Raw genomic sequence first — 23,738 nt, forward strand, 5'->3', positions numbered from 1 at the left:
CTGACTTGTTCATATTGTCATTGCTGTTCAGACTGAAATAAAATACTGTACTGAATATTTTGTATTCCCTGCATGTATGTTGAAAGAGAGGTTTTTCTGCTCATCTAAATTCTGCTGAGTTTCTGGTTTGATTTAGTTCTGATCTGAACTTTGACAGATCAGATGAGGAAGTTATGCAGCGCGGACTTGAAGGTCTGCCGTGTTTCTCATCCGAAACCACCAGCGTGTTGTAGTCTTTTTAAGGATTATTCCTCCAAAGCCAAAAACCCCAGAGTACCTTCTGATGGTCTACTTTCTGCACTTGTCCCTGCCACCAGTGAGCTGATCAAAACATCATGAAAACTTCCAAGTATCCTTAGAGGGTTTACATTTTACAGGTGCTAGCGATTGTCCGGAGAAATTTGGGGAAAATATATCGTCCTAAAAGATTTGTTCAACACTTAGAATATATTGAGAGACAACAAGAGTAAGGATTGTTCCCGGGTTGGGACTCGTTGTTTCCGTGACATGCGCATCCCGGGACTCACATTGTCTCAAGTGTAAAATGATCTATGTGTAATGACACACACATACACATTCACTGTAAAGGAAACAGCTGGAGATCATGTGGCGAACGCTGGTCTGCACATATTTACGCCGGAGGAGACATGTTGTGTGTTTTCTAAACAGTTTATAGGTATTTGCGATCGCAGAGCCTAGAGAAGGAAAAAATAAGCGAGTGCCCACAAAGACAATAAACGTTTTGTTTTTTACTTTTGAACGCAGCACTTTATGCATAATCCTGTGCGTAAATGTTGCACATGAAACACATGATCATACTTCTAGGTTGTCAGGTGGCTCGACTGGCTCGATGTTTTTTTTTTTTTCAGATCTTAGCTCAGTCAATTTTTCATATTTTGTTTCTTTCAAGAAAAAGTTCTGAAATGTTTATGTCAATAAAAAAATAAAGTCTGCCAGGTGGACACAACATTAACCAAGCATCGGCAACAGAAAAAACAAAGGCATTGAATGCATCATAGGCCAGATATACAGTATATACACATGAACAATGGGATCCTGTCGACGAGCAGGAATGCAAAATGTAAAATTAAGGGGACTGCACACTGCCCTACGATCAGTGCCAAGTTCGTGGATTTCTCAGGAAGCATACCGAATCCTCTCCAGCAACCACTTCCGTTTATTTTTGCTCCATTGTGGCTGCTCTGATTTTTGCTCTTTTATTCATTGATGAATCTTCCACTTTCACTGACCACTATCATTGGAGGCATCAGATTACTCTGTGATTTTTAGCCACATGTGGTTGCTACTGGATTAGAAGTTGAGGGCTAATTGGAATGTGTTTTTATTTGCATATGCAAATTGAAACCCAGGAGAACCAGAATTTTCTGTCCATCACCTAAAGCTTCTTGCTTAAACACTTGAGAAAATACTGATGCTGTATTCTGGATGGGTAGCACAGTGTTACTGTATTCCACTGAGTTGTACTCTGGCCTTCCACGTTTCCTCTATTTGTCATATCCTCGCCTCTTTTATCGACGACGACCTCTGATCCCTTATGTCCTGGCTTGTCTCTTGCAGCTGGGTACAGAGTGGACAGCTCCAGGCGAGTTCAACAAGTTCAGGTCCCAGTCCTCAAAGTCCGTGCAGTAAGTACCTGACACATCCTCACCGTTTTTAAGCGGTCAATTTACTCTCTCGAATAACTATAAAGCAACAAAATGTTAACTTTTGCTTAGCATCAACAGCACTCTTTGTTGTCAAAAGTGGTGAGTAGTTGGCACAAATATCGGAATATACATTGGCAAGGCTTGGTAGATTCTTTGTTTTCTTTCGTGAAATGCTGCCAAAGCAAAAGTTGATCTAATAAATTGATCTAATATCTAATTTAATGTTAGACTAGTCCGAGAAAACTAGGTTGCATTATTGTGTGTTATATGCGTTTAATAACAACAGTCTTATGGCTGAAGTCCACTTTGTCTGTGTTGTGTTGCTGTGTGAGACACACTTGTATGACCCATACTGTATTTTATCTACTGCACGTAACGCACAACTTTATAGTCACTTTAGTTCTTTGTCAGGAACTATATTGTATGTTTACCTCTGATTGAAAAGGATACACCAGCATACATCCACTCTCTGTCTGGTGACCAACCTCGGAGAAGCGGCAGTAAATCAATGGATGGCTGGATGGAAATCCGTAATTGTTGATGATAAACATTTAGCTAGGAAATATTAGGAGCAAACGATGCACTGGGAAATGGAAACTAAACGTTACCATCTTGAAAAAGGCAGAATTTGAGGCTCTCATTCCAAGTGCATTGGTATATAAGAGTACAGTCCCCGCTGAAAGTATTGGAACGACAAGGTCCATCCCTTTGTTTTTGTTGTACACTGAAGACATTTGGGTTTCAGATCAAAAGATGAATATGAGAAAAAAGTTCCGAATTCCAGCTTTTAAACAACTCAGGACAGAGCACCTGTTTTGTTTCAACCCTCCCACTTTTCAAGTGAGCAAAAGTATTGGAACAGGTGACTGATGGGTGTTTCTTGTAGCGCAGGTGTTGCCTTTTAGATTGATTGCTTAAACATGAGATAGTGCTTGTCTTTGGCTTTGAGTTTCCCCTGTGAAAACTGCATTTTCTGTTACGCAACCACGAAGACCAGAGAGCTGTCTATGGGACAAAAGCCAACCATTTTGAAGCTGAGAGAAGAGGGAAAATCGATCAGAGCTATCGCACACACATTGGGCATAGCCAATACCATCATTTGGAATGTCCTGAAAAAGAAAGAAACCACCGGTGTACTGAGCAGCAGACATCGAACAGGTCGGCCAAGGGTGTCAACAACAGTTGTCGACAGAAACGTTGTGAGAACTGTGAAGAAACACAGTCAGTGACATCACTGCCAACCTCCACAGGGCAGGGGTGACGGTATCACAATCCACTGTTCGAAGAAGACTCGGAAAGAAGAAATATTCAGGCCGTACCACAAGATGCAAACCACTCATCAGCAAAAAGAATCGGAAGGCCAGATCTTTGGATTTTGCAAAGAAGTATAGAGATGAGCCACAAAAGTTTTGGAACAAAGTTCTATGGACCGATGAGACCAAGATTAACCTCGAGCAAAGTGATGGAAATGCCAAAGTATGGAGACAGACAGGTTTGCTTCTGATCCAAAACACACAAGCTCATCTGTGAAGCATGGTGGAGGTCATGTCATGGCTTGGGCTTGCACGGCTGCTTCTGGAACAGGCTCACGAGACTTTATTGATGATTTAACTCGTGATGGAATTCTGAAGTCTGGACAATCATTTTGTCTGGCAATTTACAGATAAATACATCCAAACTAATCGGGAGAAGCTTCATCATGCAACGAGACAATGACCGAAAACACACTGCCAACACAACAAAGGACTTCATCAGGGGGGAAAAGTGGAAGGTGTTCGACAGGCCAAGTCACTCACTGGACCTTAACCCAATAGAGCATGCATCTTACCTCCTGAAGAGGAGACTGAAGGGAGAAACCCCCAGAAACAAACTAGAACTGTAAGAGGCTACAGTAAAGGCCTGGAAAAGAATTTCAAACGAAGAATGCAACAGTCCGGTGAAGTCAGTGGGTCGCAGGATTGATGCAGTTATTGCAAGTAAGGGTTATTCTACCAAATATTAAATGTTATTCACTTTAAGTGAATTTAATCATGTCTGTTCCAATACTTTTGCTCACTTGGAAAGTGGGTGGCTTCAAACAAAAGTTAACACATCTAGATGTAATTAGCATGTAATAAAAGCTGGAACTCTTAACTTTTGTGTCCTATTCATCTTTTGATCTGAAACCCAAATGTCTTCAGTATACAACCAAAACAAAGGAATTGACCTTGCCGTTTCAATACTTTTGGAGGGGACTGTATGTATATCGGTAATCTCATGTGTGACGAATCAGAATCATCTTCATTTTCCAAGTATGTCCAAAACACACAAGGAATTTGTCTCCGGTAGTTGGAGCTGCTCTAGTATGACAGACACTCGACTGAATTGACAGAGAATACTTTTGAGACATCAAAACATCAAAACATCAAAACACAGCCACTGCGCAATAAAAGGTTACCAGTAATGTGGTAATGACGGTACAATATTTATTCTTTTGACAATTGTGCAAAACGATGCTGAGTCCTTTAGCAATTAGAGCTGTTTGAAATGACTAATAGAACAATAGTCTGGTGCAGTGATTCATCTGCAAATGGCGCCGAGACTTCAAGAAATTAATAATGAATTAAAAATAATCTGGGACAATTTCAATTGTGCAAATGGTACAGATACTTCTGAAGCACATGTGTGGCCAGTATTGGTCAACAACAGATACGCAAGGAGTGCAGGGTGGCGAGACTTCTACAGTGAGTGCACAACTAATGTATAATTGGCCCGACAGAGACGTGACTACAATCTCAAGACAAAATTGGCAGCAAAATTGTCACAAAGGAATTGTAATTGAACTGTTTACGAAATGAATGGCAAGGGGGAAGAAGCTGTTGGAGTCTCTGCTTGTTTTAGTTTGCATTGATCGGTAGCACCTATCTGAGGGAAGGAGCCGGAAGTGGTGGTGACCAGGATGTGGAGGGTCCAAGAGAATTTTGCATGCTCTTATCTTTGTTTTGGCAGCATGCAAGTCCTCAAGGGTGGCTAGGGGGGTACCGACAATCTTTTCAGCAGTTTTGATTGTCCGTCGCAGTCCGAGTTTGTCCTTTTTTGTAGCAGCACCAAACCAGACTGTGGTGGATGAACACTGGCCTGATTTGATGACCGCTGTGTAGAACTGCCTCAACAGCTCCTGTGGCAGGCCGTGCTTCCTCAGAAGCTGCAGGAAGTACATCTTCTGCTGGGCCTTTTTAAGGATGGAGTTGATGTTTAGCTCCCACTTCAGGTCCTGAGCAACTAAATTCCCAGGAACTTGAAGGTCTCGACGGTTGACAGAGAGCAGTTGGATAGCGTGAGGGGCAACTGTGGCGAAGGATGCCTCCTGAAGTCCACGATCATCTCTACAGTCTTGACAGCCAGGTGCGTTGAGGTGCAGTTGTTCGTGTCGAGAGAGAAGAGCAGCGGAGAGGGGACGCATCCTTGGGGCGCCCCGGTTCTGGTGGTGCGTGTAGATGAGGTGGTGTCCCCCAGCCTCACCTGCTGTGTCCTGCCCATCAGGAAGCTATAAATCCACTGGCAGATGGTAGACAGGACACTGAGCTGGAGTCCGGGGATGATGGTGTTGAACGCAGAGCTGAAGTCCACGAACAGGATCCCCGCGTAGGTCCCAGCGCCGTCGAGGTGTTCTAGGATGAAGTGCCGTCCCATGTGGACTGCGTCATCCGAAGACTTATTTGCTCAGTAGGCAAACTGCAGGGGGTCCAGCGGGGGACCTGTGATGCTCTTGATGGGGTCCAGCGCAAGGCCGTTCAAAGGACTTCATGACCACAGGTAGACTAGAAGTATTCAAATAACAACAGGCACGCAAGTGAAAGAGCCACAACTGCTCTGACATAAAACCGTTTTAAAATGGAATTGAAGCTTCGTCACATAAAATTGCAACTTTCAAAACTGTCATTTAAACGATCATATTCTCGGTTAAGTAGTGTGCAACATGAATGCACTTGTTAATAACATTATTTCTTCCACCGGCCTTTTTGCACACCATGCAAGAGGAATTGTTGGTTTTTCATGTGTGCACGTGTGGCTGCGCTCTTTCACCAGAAAGAAAACTTTTCACCAGGTTCTCTCCTCCAGTGTGTGTGTGTGTGTGTGTGTGCGCGTGTGTGCGCGCAGTCCCTTTAAATGTAACCGACTCGCTAAATCCAGAAGAAACCTCTCACTGATTGTTGGAAGTCGCTTATAAAAAGCAAGCCCTCAATAAAATGGCCGAACTCTGTCTGGATTCAGTTTGTACATGAAATACTTGTTTGACTGCGCACATTATACAGTGATAAAAAATATATATATATATCAGCGTAGTCCTGTAGCACCTTGCATAACCACTTGAGTCATTTTTCCAAGTTATCTCACCAACAGCACAACTTGTGCATATATTTTGAAAATTGGAGCCCTTTGTAAATCTGTGCCGTTCGATGACACGCTTTAGAAGAAGGCTCTCTACCCCGCAGCCCATCCGTTAATATCAGCAAGTGCAAAGCCATTCCACTGTCACGTCACCAAATATCATGTGCCAGAGATGAAACGGATGTGAGAAATTGGTTTTAGGGCTGCGGGTCGAGGTGCAAGGTGGCTTCAGTTTAATTGGCCTCCGCATCCAAACTCGCATCGTACCCGAGGAGAACGGCTTCAAAATATGCCGTGAACATAATTAGGCAACATCTTGTGTGATGTTTTTCTTTGTGGGCGTGTGTCGGAGAGCACATTCATGCTTCTCCGCACAAGCAAACGTGTGCTTGTTAACAAATACCTTCTTTTGAGGTGGTTATCTCACGAATGCAGTAGTGCCGGGAAAAGATCCGTCGGACTTTTCACTTTGCTGTCTCCTTCCCGAATGCCACTCTTTGCATTCAAAGGAACAGGAGAAAGGTCAACAACCGTATTTGATAAGGTCAGGGTTGACGTTGTGTCAGTGCGGCTCGAAGGGCAATGACCACCCACACCGGCATCTGCCATGCTCACTGTGTTATGTTTCACACTTATTGGAGAGATTTGTTCAGCATGCGTGACAGTCGGTCACCAGTGAATAGTTCCAATTGTTTTGATAACGTAATCAGAATCAGATTCATTCATTCATTTGCTCACAGTTGCCTTATTGCAATCTAAAGAATATTTTGAGCCATTTCGAAACCAAAATACATTTGAGACTCACCTGTGCTTTTGTCATCTAAAATTCAGCATTGCCAGATTGATGCTTATTTTTGCTTTGCATCCAAGAATCTGTAGGACAAAAGTAATGAAACATTTTATCCCATGGCAATTTGCACTGCGCTTAAGCGAGCAAAGAATCGATTCGATGAGTCACACTGTTACGCAGGAGGATTGAAAGGCATCATGATCAGTCTTTATAAATGAGAATTTCATTAGCGATACCCATGCACACCCGTGCGGGGTGTTCACTATTGTAGCTTCAAGGCTGTTAGGGGATGTTTACACTCTCCATTCACTGCACAGTCTTAATCAAACCTCAGTTTATGCCCTGCAGTTCCAGATCAGAATGACATTGGCAGGCTGAATTAGCAGAAAAGAAAACCGGCTGAGTGGGTTGCACAAGAACACGGACGAGCGGTTAGCAGCATTCAAAGATGTAGTTAAGGGAAGAAGGGGAAAACAAACTTTCTGCTATGTTTTCTGTTTCTTTTCTCATGCTTTGCAGCTCGGTTATTTATGTCACAGATCATTGGAGCTGCACTGCAGCTGTAGTTAAGCCAACAGTGACGAATGGCTTCTGTAGGCCTGAATCATATTGTCAGGCAATGAGACATAGTGCTTCAGTGGAAACAATTGACTCGCCTGTCACAAGTCTCATAAATGCAGTCTAGAGGTGTGGAAGCCCAACACACACGCACACACTAACAGGTTGTGTCCTCTTCAGGACGGAATATAGACGAGCCTTTGAGTCAGTTCATCCATCAAACGGCTGCCCAATTCATTTTTGTGAAAACAGTTTGGGGAAGGCCCTTTGCTTCTGATGATCTCATGATCGCGTGCCAGCGCACACGGCCGAGATCGGGGGTCGGCAACCTTAAATGCTCAAAGAGCCGTTTGGACCGTCTCTCACAGGAAAATACAAAATCAAATCCAAAAAACACCAGGAGCCACTAAAAGCTTTTGACATCTAAAGTGAGGATAACACTACATTATTATTATTATTTTTTTAAAAACTATATTGTGTTGCCGAAAATGACATCTGCTTCTGTGTTCTGTTATCATTTGATCGTGTATGGAGCACGCAGTCAACTGTCGACTGGAATTAAAAAGCACTACTTCGCCGAACAGTGTAAAATACAGTATATATTTGCCAAAATAATAGCCAATTAAAATATTTGAATCTCAGCGTACGGCGTCAGGCACATGTCCCCTTCGGTTAACACTTGATTGTAAGATGTCACCCGTGAGCCTTTGTGGGCGATTCGGTTTGGAATGTGGTTCATGCATTGATTGGTCTCTTTTCTTTCGTTGGATTTCATCCATAGTCTACCTACTGGTGGTCGAATAGCTCAATACATCTTGGCGCCGGTTTGCGCACCTCAGCGGTTGTGACGTATATTTTGAGCAACAACGACAAAATGTTTTCATTTCACAAGAGCACCATAATCTTCAAATATAGACTTGCATTTGAAAAACAAATGCGTCAAATTCATTCATTTATTCATTTTCCGTACTGCTTATCCTCACTGGGGTCGCAGGCGTGCTGGAGCCTTTCCCAGCTGACTCTGGGCGAGAGGCGGGGTACACCCTGAACTGGTTGCCAGCCAATCACAGGGCACTCACGAAATTCATTTGAATTTAAAGTCTTCAACGAACCTAGCGCGCATGTTTTTGGGATGCGGGAGGAAAGCGGAGTGCCCGGAGAAAAGCCACGCAGGCACGGGGACAACATGCAAACTCCACACAGGCGGGGCCGGGGATTGAACCCCGCTCCTCAGAACTGTGAGGCAGGTGTGCTAACCACTCACGCGCCGTGCCGCCGAGTTGAGACATTATGGTCCCAATTATGACCGTTGACAAATTGTATACCTTGATACACACCACGTGTGTATGCTGGAATTTCAAATATAAGATTCATTATTCACTGGTAAAAAGAAATCCAAAATAAAGTGTGTGGTTCAGCACATTTTGAATCACGTTCCGTCAGCGTGCACGCTTGGCATTTTTGTTGTGGGACCATATCATTACCCAGTAAATAAAACTCACATTTTTTAAAACATCAAAAATAATCATCTTTAAGGTTCGATATGCTCATTATTGCATATGATGGGATTTTTATTCACTGAGAACATCTTCTAAAATATTGAAAAGTGCATCAGTACAATTGCAAAAGGGCTCACTTTAATCAAACCAAACCTGACAAGGGTCAACACGGCATCGCTTTGTTATCTCCTTTCCTTCGACCGGATCTGCACCAAAAGCAATGGAATCAGTGATACAGCAATGAATCGTAACCTCCCGGTCAGAGAAATTAGGTCATAGCGGAAAGGACGAGTATCTTCTTAAAGGCAGAACGTTTGATGTGTCTCCTACAATGAGTGGAGAAGAGAATCGCGTTTTATTTCAAAGTATGAATTTTCAAACGATTCCTTTGTCATTTTTGTGTTTTGAAAGTGAAGGGATCGTTGGACAGTGTCTGCTTGGGGTCACAGGCGACACTTCAGCAGTCAGATGAGGAACCCAGACGAGCCGGACGACGCTCTCTGCGTTCTCTGACGCAGCAGTCGGCGCCTCGGGCCGCGTAGGCACGGCTGACTATTAGCTGGCAATTCCGTATGCGGACGTGCTGTGTTGAATACTAACTTTGTATCTGCTTCTTCATTTATGCAACACGGCGGGATGTGATTGACAATGAGCTGAAGATCAGAGGGAATATTTTGTAAAACATACTGGAAAGCAATTAGCGATGACTGAATCTTGAGCCAGAGTTAAGGGGGGCGGCGGGGGGGGGAAACGTGTGATCATTTCAGACAGGCATTTGCAAGCATGGTGGATTTTGCATTTTCGTGTTCTCGTAGTGAAACTGCAAAGCGCGAGCTGACCTTTGACCCTTTGACTGCGGCGTGCTGAGGAGGAACGGGGGAGCATCCCGAGGTTATCTGTGATGCTTCAGCTGACATTTGAAAGGAGTCCGAAAACCGGAGGAAGTGGCATTTTACACACTAGCATCTTTAGACATGGGCGATGAAGTGAGTTCCTTTCTCCCTGCATTGCGTGCATGCGTGTGTGTGTATGCATATATGTGTGCACTCTCTTCTTCTAGCATCTTCTCATGTCTTTACCTTTGTGTCCTGCAAACTTGGGGTTTCTCTCCTCATGGATCACGTATTAGAAAATCTCCTTGTTAAAGTTGGATGGAGAGCTTTAAAGCCCAGTCAGCAACAGTGCGTAAAACCTTAAGCAGAGTGGCCAGTCAGTGAGATCTTACTATCTATAATGGAATCCTTTAAGCACTGCTGGACATTAGCTGGTGTGCAGAATCAAGCATGTAAAGAGGAAACTATAATACCCGCACGGGCCGTCATAGGAATACTGATGGAGTTTGCAGAGAAACATTAAAGGAGCTACGGCGTCGAAATAGGCCAGATTTCACTCACAAGTTGATTTTACGTATTTTTTCGCTCAAGATAATGGAACTGGCAGTCATTTTCAATAATATCAATCCAATCTGGAGCAGCTGTCAAATAACCAATTGCCTCTGGAATGCTTTTTTTAATCGCCAAAATCAACACGCTCCCAATGTCTTGGTGTGACGTCAGCGGCAGAAGTGGAGCCCAAATTCCCTGCAGAGCCGCTGTGGAAAAGGGAATGTACTGTACTATAGAAGGGCACTATTTACTCGTGCCCCCCCACCTCCAAAATGATAACTTTTCTAAAAAAAAAAAAAATGAACAATTGACAGCTTGCTTGCGTTTTCAAGCACTGTTTTCTTCAAGTTGGTATTATTCCTTTTTGCTATAATATAGCGTTGCACTCTGACATGAACACAATAGCCAGCACCCAAATATCATAACAATAGCATCAAATTCACGAGGGCAAAAACATGGCGGCGGGTGCCGTCCTCACCACAAGCCTCGTCAATATTTATACCGGTAGAAGGGTGACGAGGATGGAGCTGCCAGGCAAGAGAGCTTGAGGAAGACCAAAGAGAAGGTTGGTAGGTTGATATGGAAAAAGACGACACACTGTGGCGACACCTCACGTGACAAGCCGAAAGGAACACAATCGGCCCACTGAAAACTATTTGCTACGAGTTTAAGAATCGAAAATGCCTATCACTCTCTGAATTGAGAGAAGTTTTCTCCAATATTCAGATTTATTGTGATGCACCTTTGTATACTTTCCAACATTGTTCCATTCAAAGTCATCGACTGTACAGAGTGAAAGTGTCTTTTCCGATTGTTCTCTTTGTGCATTGCCTGCCTGTTAGCGCACATATGACACACATCTCTGTGTGTGACAATATGTGTCGATAGGCACAGTAGCTTGTGTGCAATCAGAATATTTCGGGGCCGTTGATGTGAAAGCCTGTGTGATGTCTGATTGGCACTAATGCTTCAGCATCACCAGGCATGAGACACTAACCCACAAAAGAAGCCCACAATGATCTGAAAGACTGCCAAATTTGGATGAGTTAACAAAATAAGTGAACACCATGTATGTACTCAAATGTATTTGGGCTTTGTCACTGTTTTAATATCTGAAGCAAAATATCAGGCACAAAATTGTAATTACAAACTAAATCCTGAACTCAACAGGAACTGACCGAGGACCTTTTAAAGGTACACTTTTGGAAAATGTACAGGTGTCACACTTTTGCCAACTTGTCCTACAGATTTCATCCGATTGACTTCAAACGTGGTCAGTACCATCTGAACACCTGGGACATTCAAAGTTATCAAAAGCTTTTTTTGTCGGACATACTATATGCCGGTGGCGGCTCTTCAACCGTAGCTTTTCTGAGGTCGCCGAAAACAGAACATGGTGACAGTTCATCGGACCTATTTGCGCTACGTTGCCCCTACGCCTACGAAAATTCCTCCACACACGCGTGTAGCACCCCCACATGAACACAATTGTAATTACAACCCACGTCTTAAACGCAACAGAAAATGATCTACGGCCTTGTAAATGTAACATTCACAGAAGTTAGAGAAGTCCGACCATCATTACTGACAATTACTGTCCTACCTATGAACTGGGGGACATTTGGGGGCCATCCCCCATTATTGCGTGACCTGCATTTACTCAATATGGGCCATAACTTTGCATATGTCCTAAAGCGTGGCGTCCAACCTACCGCCCGGCGGCATCTTCCTTCATACCCCAACCTGCCAGGACCTCAAGCTGCAAGTCCCCCACCGGGGCCGGGGTGCGAGGGCCCGATTGTAGCTCTAGTTATTATTATTACTATTATTGTGATGGATAATTGAAAATGCAACAGGGCAAAAAAGAGTTTGAGAGGACAGACAGAGGGACAGAACAGACAAGGGGAATAGTGGAATCAACCACAGTTGAACAATCTCGATTATATGACTACAAGTAACGTTACAAAGGAGTCATGTTCTTATTTGTGGACGGGGCACGCTGTGAGGACATGAAACAACGAACCAATAGGACAGGATGAGAGAGGACAGGAAAGGACAGGATAGTACAGGATGGGGGGTAATGAGCAAGGCAGTGCTTAACACCTGCAACAACTGGGGAGTTGACATCTTAATACAAGCTGTGTCATTGTTAATACAGTAACTTAGTAGCCCCAGCACAAGCATAAATTCTACCGTGTCTCCGGAAAGTCCTTCGTGAATGAACGCCATCTCACATCCGTGTTAGTCGACTAGTGTACGGAGTTGCCGAGGAAGGGTGGGTGCGCGCCCGTCCTGCGGGGGATGCGGTCGGGGCGACATCGCCCACTCTCCGGGAGCCAGGGTGGTCACCCAGCACCACCGAAGCACCCCGGCCAGCCCCCAAGAGACGGGCCAAGGGGACCGGGATACTACCCCAAAGGCCAGCACTGAAGTGCCAGAACCGCTACGGTTCTGCTATGCTGTGACCTTGATACACTTTCTAATACTGCTTCATCGGGTTCTCACTTCTGCAAGACAACTTGGTGATAAAGGCAGTTATAGCAACACTCGTTTCAGCCAGTCATCCAAAATCAAAGTGAGGAAAGCTGAATCGGAGGTGTATGAAAAAAAACAAACCTTTGGATGATTACTGTTTGTGTTGGTAAATTTAATGTAGGAGTTCCAGTATAGGCAGACGAGAATGTGTGAGAGCCACATTGAAAGAGGACACAGGCAAGGATATATGGAGCCTGCTGGGGAGAGCAGCATGAGCAGTTCTCTGGATTAGAGGAATGCATGAGAAATGGATTGAAGAAAAGTGAAGTTTGTGCATCTCCTTGGGGCAGCTACAAAACACTGCAGTCATGACTGTGGTTGAGAGGAGGAGGAGGAGGAGGAGGCAATATCAGCGGCCGGGGTGGCCAGTCAGATAGCGTTAATGAGCAACAGAGCTGCAAAAGCCAAATGAGGAAATTGCTGAGGCTGGAGGACATATCGGAGATGTGCGGTGACAGGGAGAGCAACGAAGACAGCTAGTTTTTGCTGGGCTTTTTTTGTGTATGGTCTCACGCTGCACTATGTTGTGCTCTGTCTGCTCTTCTGCTCTGCTTTGGTGGTGGGCACGTGTGTGTGTGTGTGTGTGTGTGTGTGTGTGTGTGTGTCACTGTGGATCAAAAGTGCGCCCATGGCCTGTGCTCTGGTTTTTGTATCTTTGACACTAGCAGTCAGTCCAGCAGCTGCTTTTAAAATGTCTTGAAACACTTTTACAGGTACCTTCAATGAGACTTGTGGGGCAGCTCTTTGTCCATCTCTTTATTCTCCATTTGAGACCTCAGGAGAACAGGACGTATCCCACGCGGAGCTTACATGATCCACCCTCAGAGCTTTTCTGTTCAAAATAAACCCAAACTCTTCAGAACGTTGAATTTCTTCAACAGTGGGACTTTGCAGGGGCTTCTTTCCTATAGCTTGGCTTACCTTAGCAGTTTTCAAGAAATCCAAACACATTGTTGAATGCAGTCCGATTGTGCTGGGCTAGAATAGCAGTTCACAGGTGCCAAAAATGGATTCTCATGCAAGGCAAATGTGAAGCAGTTCTCAGAAACAGAAATATTTGCAGGAAAGCAAAAATGTTCAAGCATTGTTTCAATCCGATAAATCTTTCAGTTGGTAAAGAAAATGCAGGCTGGCATGGTGAGCAACTGGTTAGCACATCTGCCTGCCTCACACTTCTGAGGACCCGGGTTCAAATCCGGCCTTGCCCTTGTGGAGTTTGCAGGTTTTCTCCGGGTACTCCGCTTTCCTCCCACATCCCCAAAACGTGCATGCGAGGTTAATTGAAGACACTAAAATGTCTGTAGTTGTGAATAGCTGCTTGTTTATCCGTGCCCTGGGATTGGCCGGCCATGGGCCCCGCCTCTTGCCCAAAGTCAGCTGAGATCGGCGCCAGCGCTCCTGTGAACCAAGCGATGGTGGATGGATGGAACGGAAATGCAGGCGGTGCTATTTTTGGAGCATCATACAGAAAATGTGAGTTCCGTTTTCCCAATACATTTGCATGTACGGGAATAACAGCTAGGATAAGGATTTTTTTTTTTTCCTTTTTCTTTTTTTCAAACGCTGCTATTATTCTGAAAACAACGTTGTGAGTAGGAACATTGACTGCAAGTGTTATTCCATTGCACTTTTAGACTTTTCCGGAATACGGCATGAGAAACGCTCCAAATGAAGCAAATGACTCAGGAAATGAGACTCTTGTTCTGTCCTCTTCTGATAGACGGTCACGTGAAGAGCTATTCTTTTCCTCTCTCGTCTTTCATTCGCCCTTCGCTCGTTCTTTTCCGTCTTCCGAGCTGTGAATCAAATCACGTCTCAGTCGGATTTATTCATTTGAAGTTTTCTTCCGTTCATCTGGTGTCCAGCGCTCCTCCCTCATCTTTGGTCCCACTCGTTTGAGCGTGTCTTCATGGCATTCAACCGAAGCTCACCCAGCGAGCGCCTTATCCATCACAGGAAGACTGGTGTCACCCTTTTTCTCACACACATTTGCATACATAACTGCTTCTGCATGATATGTTAAATATGATTATTTTTTAAATTCTATATGTATATAGTGTATAGAGTATATTATATATTCAAAATATATAATATATTACTCCCAAAAATCCCCATCTGTGATGTTTGGCCCAATCCTCCCTCTGCATTTCTTGCTCACCTTGTTACATTTTCCTCAATGTTGTATAATTTCCAGAAAATATCAGCAAAAGTGGTATTCATAATGATGAAATTGTTATTTGAAAGTATAGTTTAGATAAAAGTGATATTTAAGTGCTCACTGAATCTGTACCGGTTAGCACATCTGCGCACAGTTCTGAGGACCGGGGTTCGAAATGCTCTCCCCGTGCCTGCGTGGCTTTTCTCCGGGCACTCGGCTTTCCTCCCACATCCCCACAACATGCGTGCTAGGTTGATTGAAGATTGTTTGTTTCTATGTGTACAGACTTGGAATACAAATGTATCGAGTATGCCGTTACATTCATCCCAGTCCACCTTCATTCGTGCGTGTGCGTGTGTCATACGTTGTCACGTTGTCGGTGTGTGAGAATTCAGTCAAGGTCCGGAGAGCTGCAATGAGGGTCAACGAAATGGGCCACTGCCTTTCCCGCCACGCCCACCCGTACGCATAATTGGACTCATCCTAATTATTAGATCGTTTTCTTAGCTATGCATTGACATATTTAGGAATGTTTTTTCTGTCTATCCGATCGTTTTGACTTCGGTTTTGTCGTGGCCATGTGTCAGGTTTCCTTTTTAACATAGTCTCCAGAGTGTAAGCCGAGAGCTGCAATGGTGGCATGATTTGGAAAAGGTCAAACAGGGGGCCACTTGCTGAAAATGGCGTCTCAGCCGTCTCTCACTCTGAGAGACGAGCGGTATTCATGAGAGCTTCAACCTCTCGGGCACCTTCTGTGATGGATCACGCAGCGTGTGCACATGGCCCAACATGTGACCCTCCTCCTGGAGCCTTGGCCCTCTTCATTGAACTCTCCTACACCAGGGAAGAAAACCTTATACATCCTCGGCCTGTGTACTACCCCTCTCCAAGGGTTTGTGGAAAATGCTTTGGTGTCTTCTTCATGTAGTCCTGCTGTATGTAACCGTATTGGTCCTATAGTGTATGTCAATATGACCTGGAGTGAAAAAGGCAACTTGCTCTAGCTGTCTCCGTTTCAATGGGATTTAGATCGGGGCTCATTGAAGGCCACTTCAGGATAGTCTGATGTTTTGTTTCTAGGTGGTTTTTAGCTTTGTCTTTTGGGTCGTTATCCTGTTGGATGATCAATAACCAGATGCTGAGACAAAGCTTTCCGATTTCCGTTGGCAAATTCCGACAGACAGACTGCCACATGCGGCGAAGCCGTCCCACAACACAACCGAGCCTTCTCTCCATGCAGTAGATGGTGATTTTCCATGTACACGCATCACAGGCAAAATTGCTGTTATGCTTACATTAAAGAAAGAAAAAGTGACATTGGTTACTGAAAGAACTTGTAATAGACGAGACTGGAATTTGCCAAAATGCATATTGACAATCCCCAAAGCTTCTGGGAGACACGTGAGACAGAACTGGACATTTTTGGCAAGTCATCTCAGCTGTTTACAGATGCAAAAATGAAACGCACAAAGAAAATAATCCTGCATCTACTTAAACACAGAGGAATGTGTTCCTATTGAATGTTTGTTGAAAGAGCTGAAACGTATAGAAGGCACCAGGAAAACCTGAGCTAAGTGTGGTGGGCCCAAAGAAAACTGTCTACAGGCGGACAAGGGATTGCTTTAAAAGTTTGTGTGGCAAAATATCAAGTTAAGGGTACCATCATGTGTGTCCAGGTGAATTATTATTCTCGTTTCTTCGAATCATTATGTTGTGCCACAATTGAAAAGCAATGCCCAGTTTTCTTGAGCTGGTCTTCGGGCATTTTAATATGTTCTCTTCCTTTAACATTGGCGTCCCGAAGCCTGAGCCTAAATGAATGTCAAGTCCAAACAGTTCAGCAAAGATGAGGTAGTGTTCGTTTCGGACAAGGGGAACAGCATCGAAGAAAAGATGCATCGAAAGAAAGAGCGAAAAATCCTCCACACAGTGAATGGCATGCAAATGTGGAGAGTCTGAAGTATCAAATGAGAAAATGTTTGTTCGCGCCAATCGTTCATCATGAGCCAGTGGAGAACCAGGACAGGAATATTCAACCAAAGTCTGTTGATTAACAAACGCGAACGGACATTGCGTCGAGTGGAGTTAATGGGTTAGATTTTGATGGTTGCAGTCAATTAGTCAGTTAGCTAGCTAACACCAGTGGAACCTGTCATTGCGCACAGGACGCTGTTTCAGGACGCTGGACACAACCTCGTAATTTGTTACGATTTCAAAGAGATGTTCCTGTCGGAAATTGTACAATTGTATAAATGAGTGATCAATAATTTAGTTGTGAGGTTCGGGGTCCAAATCTTGGCTCTGGCCCTCTGATGTGTCAATTCTTCGTGCTTGCATGGGTTTTCTGTCGGTACTCCAGCTTCTTCCCACTTTCTCCCAAAATCACGCACAGTCGGTTAGTTGAACTCTCCAAATTGTCCCTCGGCGTGAATGTGGGTGCGAATGGTTTGTCTGCATGTACCCTGCGATTGGCTGGGGACCAGGACAAGGTGTACCCTGCCTCTTGCCCAAAGTTAGCTGGGATAGGTTCTAGCTTACTCCTGACAGTAACAGGGGTTTGCATTTTAGCCCATTTATTCCAAGTAGGACATGTTGCGCAACTTTCAAAGGGCCTCTTTGGCCAACACACAACTGGAAGATTTTCGATGTGCGCTGATATTTTCCCAGCCTTTTTTGTTTCAAGTAAGAACAGTGTCTCTGTGTCTCCCCTCAGCCTGATGTCGTCCAGACGCTACTACTTTGAGATTCTGCACAAGCAGGATGACAAGGGCTCAGATCACGTGGAGGTCGGGGTGAGTGAAAACCACAAGACACATGCATTTATCTACTTGCGGCATCGGACGTCTTTTCTTCACCTCTGCATATGGGAAAGCTCGCATTTGCATTTGCTTTTCAGTGATTATCGTGTGGAATGACATGTTTCACATCCCATCCCTCAATCTTCATTTGACTGCATTGTTCCACCGTTTTGGCATGAATCATCGGTTTTTTTTCCAGAGTGCGATGAGCATGAACTTCGTTGAAGATGTTAAGCTCCAATGCGAGCGTGTGTCTACTTGTCCACCTGTAACGTTCCTTTTTCTCTTTTCTGTGACTCCTCTGCATCATTTCTCTCGCCGCGGTGGTGTTCGGCACCTGAGGCAAAGCTTAGAGATGAGCGGGGCTTTGTTTCAAGCTAAAGTTTGAAATACCTCCTATGTGCTTCGACTTGGAGTGGGATGGCACATGATGATGATGATGATGAAAAGAGATCACCGCTGTGTGTGTATGGAACATTTTTTTTCCTCTCTTTTTTCACAAGCCTCAGGTTATCATCGTCATGGTGACCGGTATTACTGGAGCTGCTTCTTTCTTTCCCAGAGCTTCTGTGCCATTTTTGTACTCCCTTTCTCTGTGTCACTCTGACTCTCTACCTGTCTATGTCTTTCGATATATATATATTTTTTCCCTTTGCCTTAATGTCCGTACATGTTTGTCGTACCACGAGTAATTCAAACCCTGCCCCCTTCGCCGTTACTGCTCCCGTCTGTTTATTGATAGATGTTAAGCAACCAGTTTGAAACTTGTAGAATTTGTATTTATTTTATTTTCTAATGAAAGTTACAAAGGTCACGCAGCAAGTCACGATCTGTGGGTGTGTGCGTGATGTACATTGCACTCTGTTATTACGGCCCCCTTTTGAGATTTAACAGGAAGTATATTTTACAGCGCTACAAAAACAGCAGATATATTGCAAGTGGCCCACATCAGCGCAAGCACAGGGCTCACGTAAATCCACATAAAAGCAGACGCTCATTTGTTGTGTAGCATAGCCTGGATTCACAGCTTTTCCCCCTCTGTGTTGTATGCCGAGCTGTGATTGTGTGGTCTAAGGTGGGTTGTTCCTGTGGGAATGTTTATTTTGCAGCTCTTGTTATAAAGAATAAAGAACACAAATGTGCAGTCTTTCCTTCGAGAAAGAAATGAAACCTTGCTCTTTCGTGACCGGCCTTCCCCCCCCCCATTGTGTGAAGGAAGGAGGGATCGTGACGGCAACATAAGCACGGGGAAGCAGGTTAGGAATATACGACATCTTCCCAAAAGGATGGAAATTACGTGTTGTATGGAGCACCGGGCCTACGAATGAGGTGCTTGTTGTTTTTTAGCTCGAGTAAGCAAGTTAGCAGAGTTAAACGTCTCTATTAACGCTGAACGCTGGATATGTCGTGTCATATCCCAATAGCACTTACGGATGTGGAAATGAAACTGTTTTCTTTCCATCTTTGATGAAGTGCCGCGGAGCAGTGGCCACTCTACATTAGAGAAGGGCATGGGAAAAAAACCAAAAAACAATACTTTATATTGAATATTCTTCTATTAAATACAGACGAGTGATAATTTTGCCAGATATGTGCAATAAATAAAGAATCCTTATGTTGATGTTTTGGGAATCATTTCCTCAGTGTGTGTCTGTCTGACTTTGTTTCTGGTAGCTCTATGTCCATGGGCGCAGTGTCAACAGCCTCTTGTTTCCAAACTGCCAAGTGAGTGGGCAAGAGTTCGCTATACAAACCGCAAGGACAAGATCGCAGTGCTAAAGCAAAAAGGCAAGTTACGGGGAAACGACGTTTATGTGAGTGAACATTTAACCAAGAAGAACCAAGATGGCTCGCTCCTTGCAGAAGAACGGAAAGATCCATTCAAGGAAGCCTGTTTCCGCCAGAAAAACTATCGGCGGAGCCCGTCCCCACTAGTGATTTTTTTTTCTTCCAAAGATCTTCCATGCCATGTGTAGGGCCAAAGCTACAAGTTGGAATTTCCAGATCTTTATGGAATGGATGTCATGATAGAAGAGTACTTTGTGTATTCACAAACCGTGAAATATTAGTGGTTTTGAAGGAATGTCATAATGTCCAAGTCAGCCACCGGACCCTGGAAAGAAGGCTACAGAAGAACCAATTGTGGAGGAGACAAAACAAGACGGATGAAGCTCAGCTTCATAGACCATCAGTTGCAAACGTCTGGCAAGCAATCGATGGATGCACCAAAAATGTCCGAATTATTACCGACAGAAACTGTGCGTCAACTGATGCGATGGATGGGAATGGGTTAGAACTCGGTGCTTGTATACGGCTATGACAAGTTAAAGCCTTATGGAATATGCATCGGTGGTTACATCAATGGTTTCCCAAGAACATTTCTATGGCCAGAAGCATACAAAACTCACAATAACCCTCATATCATAGCGGGTTATTTTATTGATGCTGTTACTGAGAACAATGGACGCCCTCAAAAAGTAACGTTAGATCACGGAACGGAAAATATCCACGTTGCAGATATGCAAAGGTTTCTGCACAGCGGTGAGAGTGAGAACTGTGAGGAGTCTGTCGCTCTAGGTTCCGAGCACAGGCAATCGAAGGGTTGAACGTTGGTGGCGTGAATGTGCACAGTTCCGGATGGACCAGTTGAAGGCAGATGGATACTTTGTTGACAGCTTCACTGACAAATCACTGATCCAGTTTTGTTTCCAAAACACCATACAGGTAGTAAAAAGCAAATTGCTCATCATTTGTCTCCAAAACCGATAACTACGCGAAATACGTTTCTCTCCTTTCCTGTCAATGAGGAGGCGCTTAATGAAGTTGTAACTGCTTGGAAGGAGATCACCAAACAAAGGGCCCTTCCTTCCATTCCTTTACGTATGCAGTCCCAAACCTTCATGGCGCTCAGAATTGTTTGCAGCCAGCTGATCAAATGAAAGTAGAATTATGTCAAGAGGACTGGCAAATATTATGATATGATGTGATATCTACCCTGACTCTGACTTTGTTTAACTGGGGACATGTACAGTATTCATCCAAATGAACTTAAAACGGTCAATCTACCATTGCAGCATAATTAGGCCTCCAGTGGCATTAACAAATGCAGGTTCAAAATGTAACTTTTGTAGTATTAACTTTATTTAAAAAAAATTCAGAGCTCAAAAAGAAAAATAGAAAAAATATATAGTTTTGACTGCTGAAAATCTTTACCTTAAAGTGATACAAACATATGTTTTTGCGCCTCTTTCTTGTACATGGAAATATCTATTTACTGTACATCTAACTTGAGTAGCGAGCTTAAGTACAAATAGTCTCTTCTCTTTGTTCTCTTGGTTAGTTATTGTATTGCATGACCCCCAATCTGAATGCCTGCTGTCATGTGACTTGTGCTCAAATGTGTCTCACTATTGTTCCGCTGTGCTTTACGCCACTATTCCCCTCGTCCGCTCCGTCCCTCTGTCTGATCTCGTTTGCGTCGATTTGTGCGGGGATCCGTCTGCGGCTATGGTTGTCCGAGATTTCCGTCAGTTCTTCTTAGTCAACGCTATTGAATTCAGATGGCCGTGCCTCAAACGCTGCACGCTCATGTTCAGGCATGTAACTGAGGAAATCTTCCACATCGTCACTCTTCACATATCCCAACGCAGCTTGTGCTATCTTCAGAGGAAGCTATTACTCCCTCCCCAAAGCAAACGATATTATTCGGCCAACACTTTCCCACTGCTCCTGTCCAAAATCATGTCTTAGAAAATCAGCTTTAAAAGACTTTCCTGTTTTGCACTGATTGTAGAAATCAGACCAGAATTCGGTGACACAGTCTCTTATGACTCCTCCCTCATCATATCCCATCTCAGGTGTTCCGTCTGGCAGTACAAGCTGAATTTTAAAGTCAGCCTCTTGAAGGTCAGCCTCAGAGAAATTGTGCTATGAGCTCTTGTAGTACCTGCCCTCCATGAACAACCAATATTTTCTTCACTGGCTCACTGCATGGAATTGTTGGTGGTGAAACAGGCAGTGTATCATCCAGGTTCGGTTGCTCGTTTTCAGAGATGTCTCCTACAAAAACAAAAGCATTCTCATGCCCATCCTCTGTGGAATATAGTGAAATTTCAAAGAAGATATATAAGGTCACAGCGGAAGTATTTGGCGGGGCCGCAGCAACAGAAGTTGAAGCGAGAAAAGAAGTAGAAGACTGATTCTGTGAAACGGGCTACGCCTTTTTAAAAAAAAATAAGAATAATTTTAACTGGCAGAAACGCATGCCCTAGTTTAAAATGTTTTTTTTGTTTTTTGTTTTTTTTACTGGTGGGGCTGTCCTTCCATACAAATACCTCATTCAATTATTAAAAAGAAAAAGAAAAAACGTTCTTGCTTCCCCAACTCTTGATGATGATAAAAGCAAGGATGAGGAAATGGTGGAACGCTTCAAAAACGACTTTGTGAATGGGGGGCTGAAACTGGCAGAGGAAATTCAATATCCACAAGGGGGAGGCTTTGAAACGTTTTTCAACGGAAGCAACGCAGCCACTATTTTTAAGACATACAGATAGAAATGAAATTGGGGACATTGTTGCAAGTTTTAAAGCTGAAACATCACAAGATCGGAATGGAATTGACATGACTGTCGTAAAACAACTGATTGATACCATTGTCGACCCTGTAACATATATACTGTATGTAATCTAGCTCTCAAATCGGGCTGCTTTGCTAGCAAAAGGAAAGTGGCCATAGTGAACCCTGTGTAGAAATCAGGTTATATCAAATCAAGTTATATGCCTATATCATTACTTTCCCAATTTTTGAAAATATTAGAGAAAATATTTGTTGTTTGGTTGGACAGCTTCTTTGAAAAACACGTTGCTCTTGGAGGATCAGTATGGCTTCAGAGCATATAGCTTAACTACATTAGCATTAATGGAATTGGTTGAGAAAATTGATGAAAAGGAGTATGCAGTGGGTGTGTTTATAGACCTCAAAAAAGCTCGTGATACAATAGACCATGTTATATTATTCAATAAATTACAGCGATATGGGATTAGGGGAATAGGGTTGAATTGGTTTAGAAGCTCCACTGAAAATAAACAGCAGTCTGTACAGCTAGGCGAATATAAGTCGGCGCTTGCTTGCAGATATTACGTGGTGTACCGCAAGGGTCAATACTGGGGCCGAAATTATTCATGATATACATCAGTGATATATGCAATGACCTCCCAAATAAATATTCGCAATCAATACTTGCGTTAGCTGCCACTAAGAAAACAACAATCAATTGTATTAAACTAGAAAAATAAACTATCTATTAATGTTATTTAGTGGCTAAATCTCATCATAGAGTATATTACATTCGAAAAAATATCTGCAGAATGAAAAAATCAATGACATAATTACACTGATAGCTGGTCACCCTTCTTCAACATGCTGAATCTCGATTTTTGATTCCTCTGCCTGGCGAGAGTGTCATTTGACAATAACAATACTATATTGGAAATGTAAACGTAAACTATTGCCTTCTGTATTACTTGTTGTTGCTTTATTTTTCAATCGAATTTGTTTTATTGATATACTGATTTACTTTTTGACTTTGTCACACTTTAGACTGATTGGCACGATGAAAGGACACATGCATGGATTGGAGATCTTCTCTTCTTGACCCTGCGCTCGCGGGCGTGGGTTTTTCTTTATGCCTCCCCGACCTCTAGGGGGCGGATTACCTGGCGGGCCTGCTTTCGTCCGGCTGCGGTCGAGGCGCCTCCTCCTCTTCTCACAGCGGGAGGGGGGGGGGGCTTCATGTACATAATGAAATTCATATTGAATTGGCCCTCGACAACCGTAGCTGAGGTGACAGGGCAGGTGTAGGATGTAAGGCATCTGTATAAACATTTACACACTCCAGATGAAGTGATTTATTTGTTTTGTTGGTGTACAATTGCTTTCTGGATCTTCTTTTCTGAGACACAAGCCGACCTAACGGAAA

The 23,738-nt window shown here is 43.7% G+C and overlaps 1 protein-coding gene across 5 annotated transcripts in view; it reads left to right on the top strand.

Moving 5' to 3' along the window:
• The window catches only part of b4galnt4a (beta-1,4-N-acetyl-galactosaminyl transferase 4a), a 140,403-nt gene that overhangs the window by 101,044 nt on the left and 15,621 nt on the right, over positions 1-23,738 (top strand). For all 5 annotated transcript variants that reach the window (XM_061773240.1, XM_061773239.1, XM_061773243.1 and 2 more), the window contains 2 exons: positions 1,579-1,646; positions 17,677-17,755. In XM_061773240.1, the coding sequence (XP_061629224.1) occupies positions 1,579-1,646; positions 17,677-17,755 (147 nt within the window). The remainder of the gene's footprint in view (positions 1-1,578; positions 1,647-17,676; positions 17,756-23,738) is intronic.

This window comes from Phyllopteryx taeniolatus, chromosome 5 (assembly GCF_024500385.1).
Source record: "Phyllopteryx taeniolatus isolate TA_2022b chromosome 5, UOR_Ptae_1.2, whole genome shotgun sequence".
In the NCBI taxonomy this organism is placed as follows: domain Eukaryota; kingdom Metazoa; phylum Chordata; class Actinopteri; order Syngnathiformes; family Syngnathidae; genus Phyllopteryx; species Phyllopteryx taeniolatus.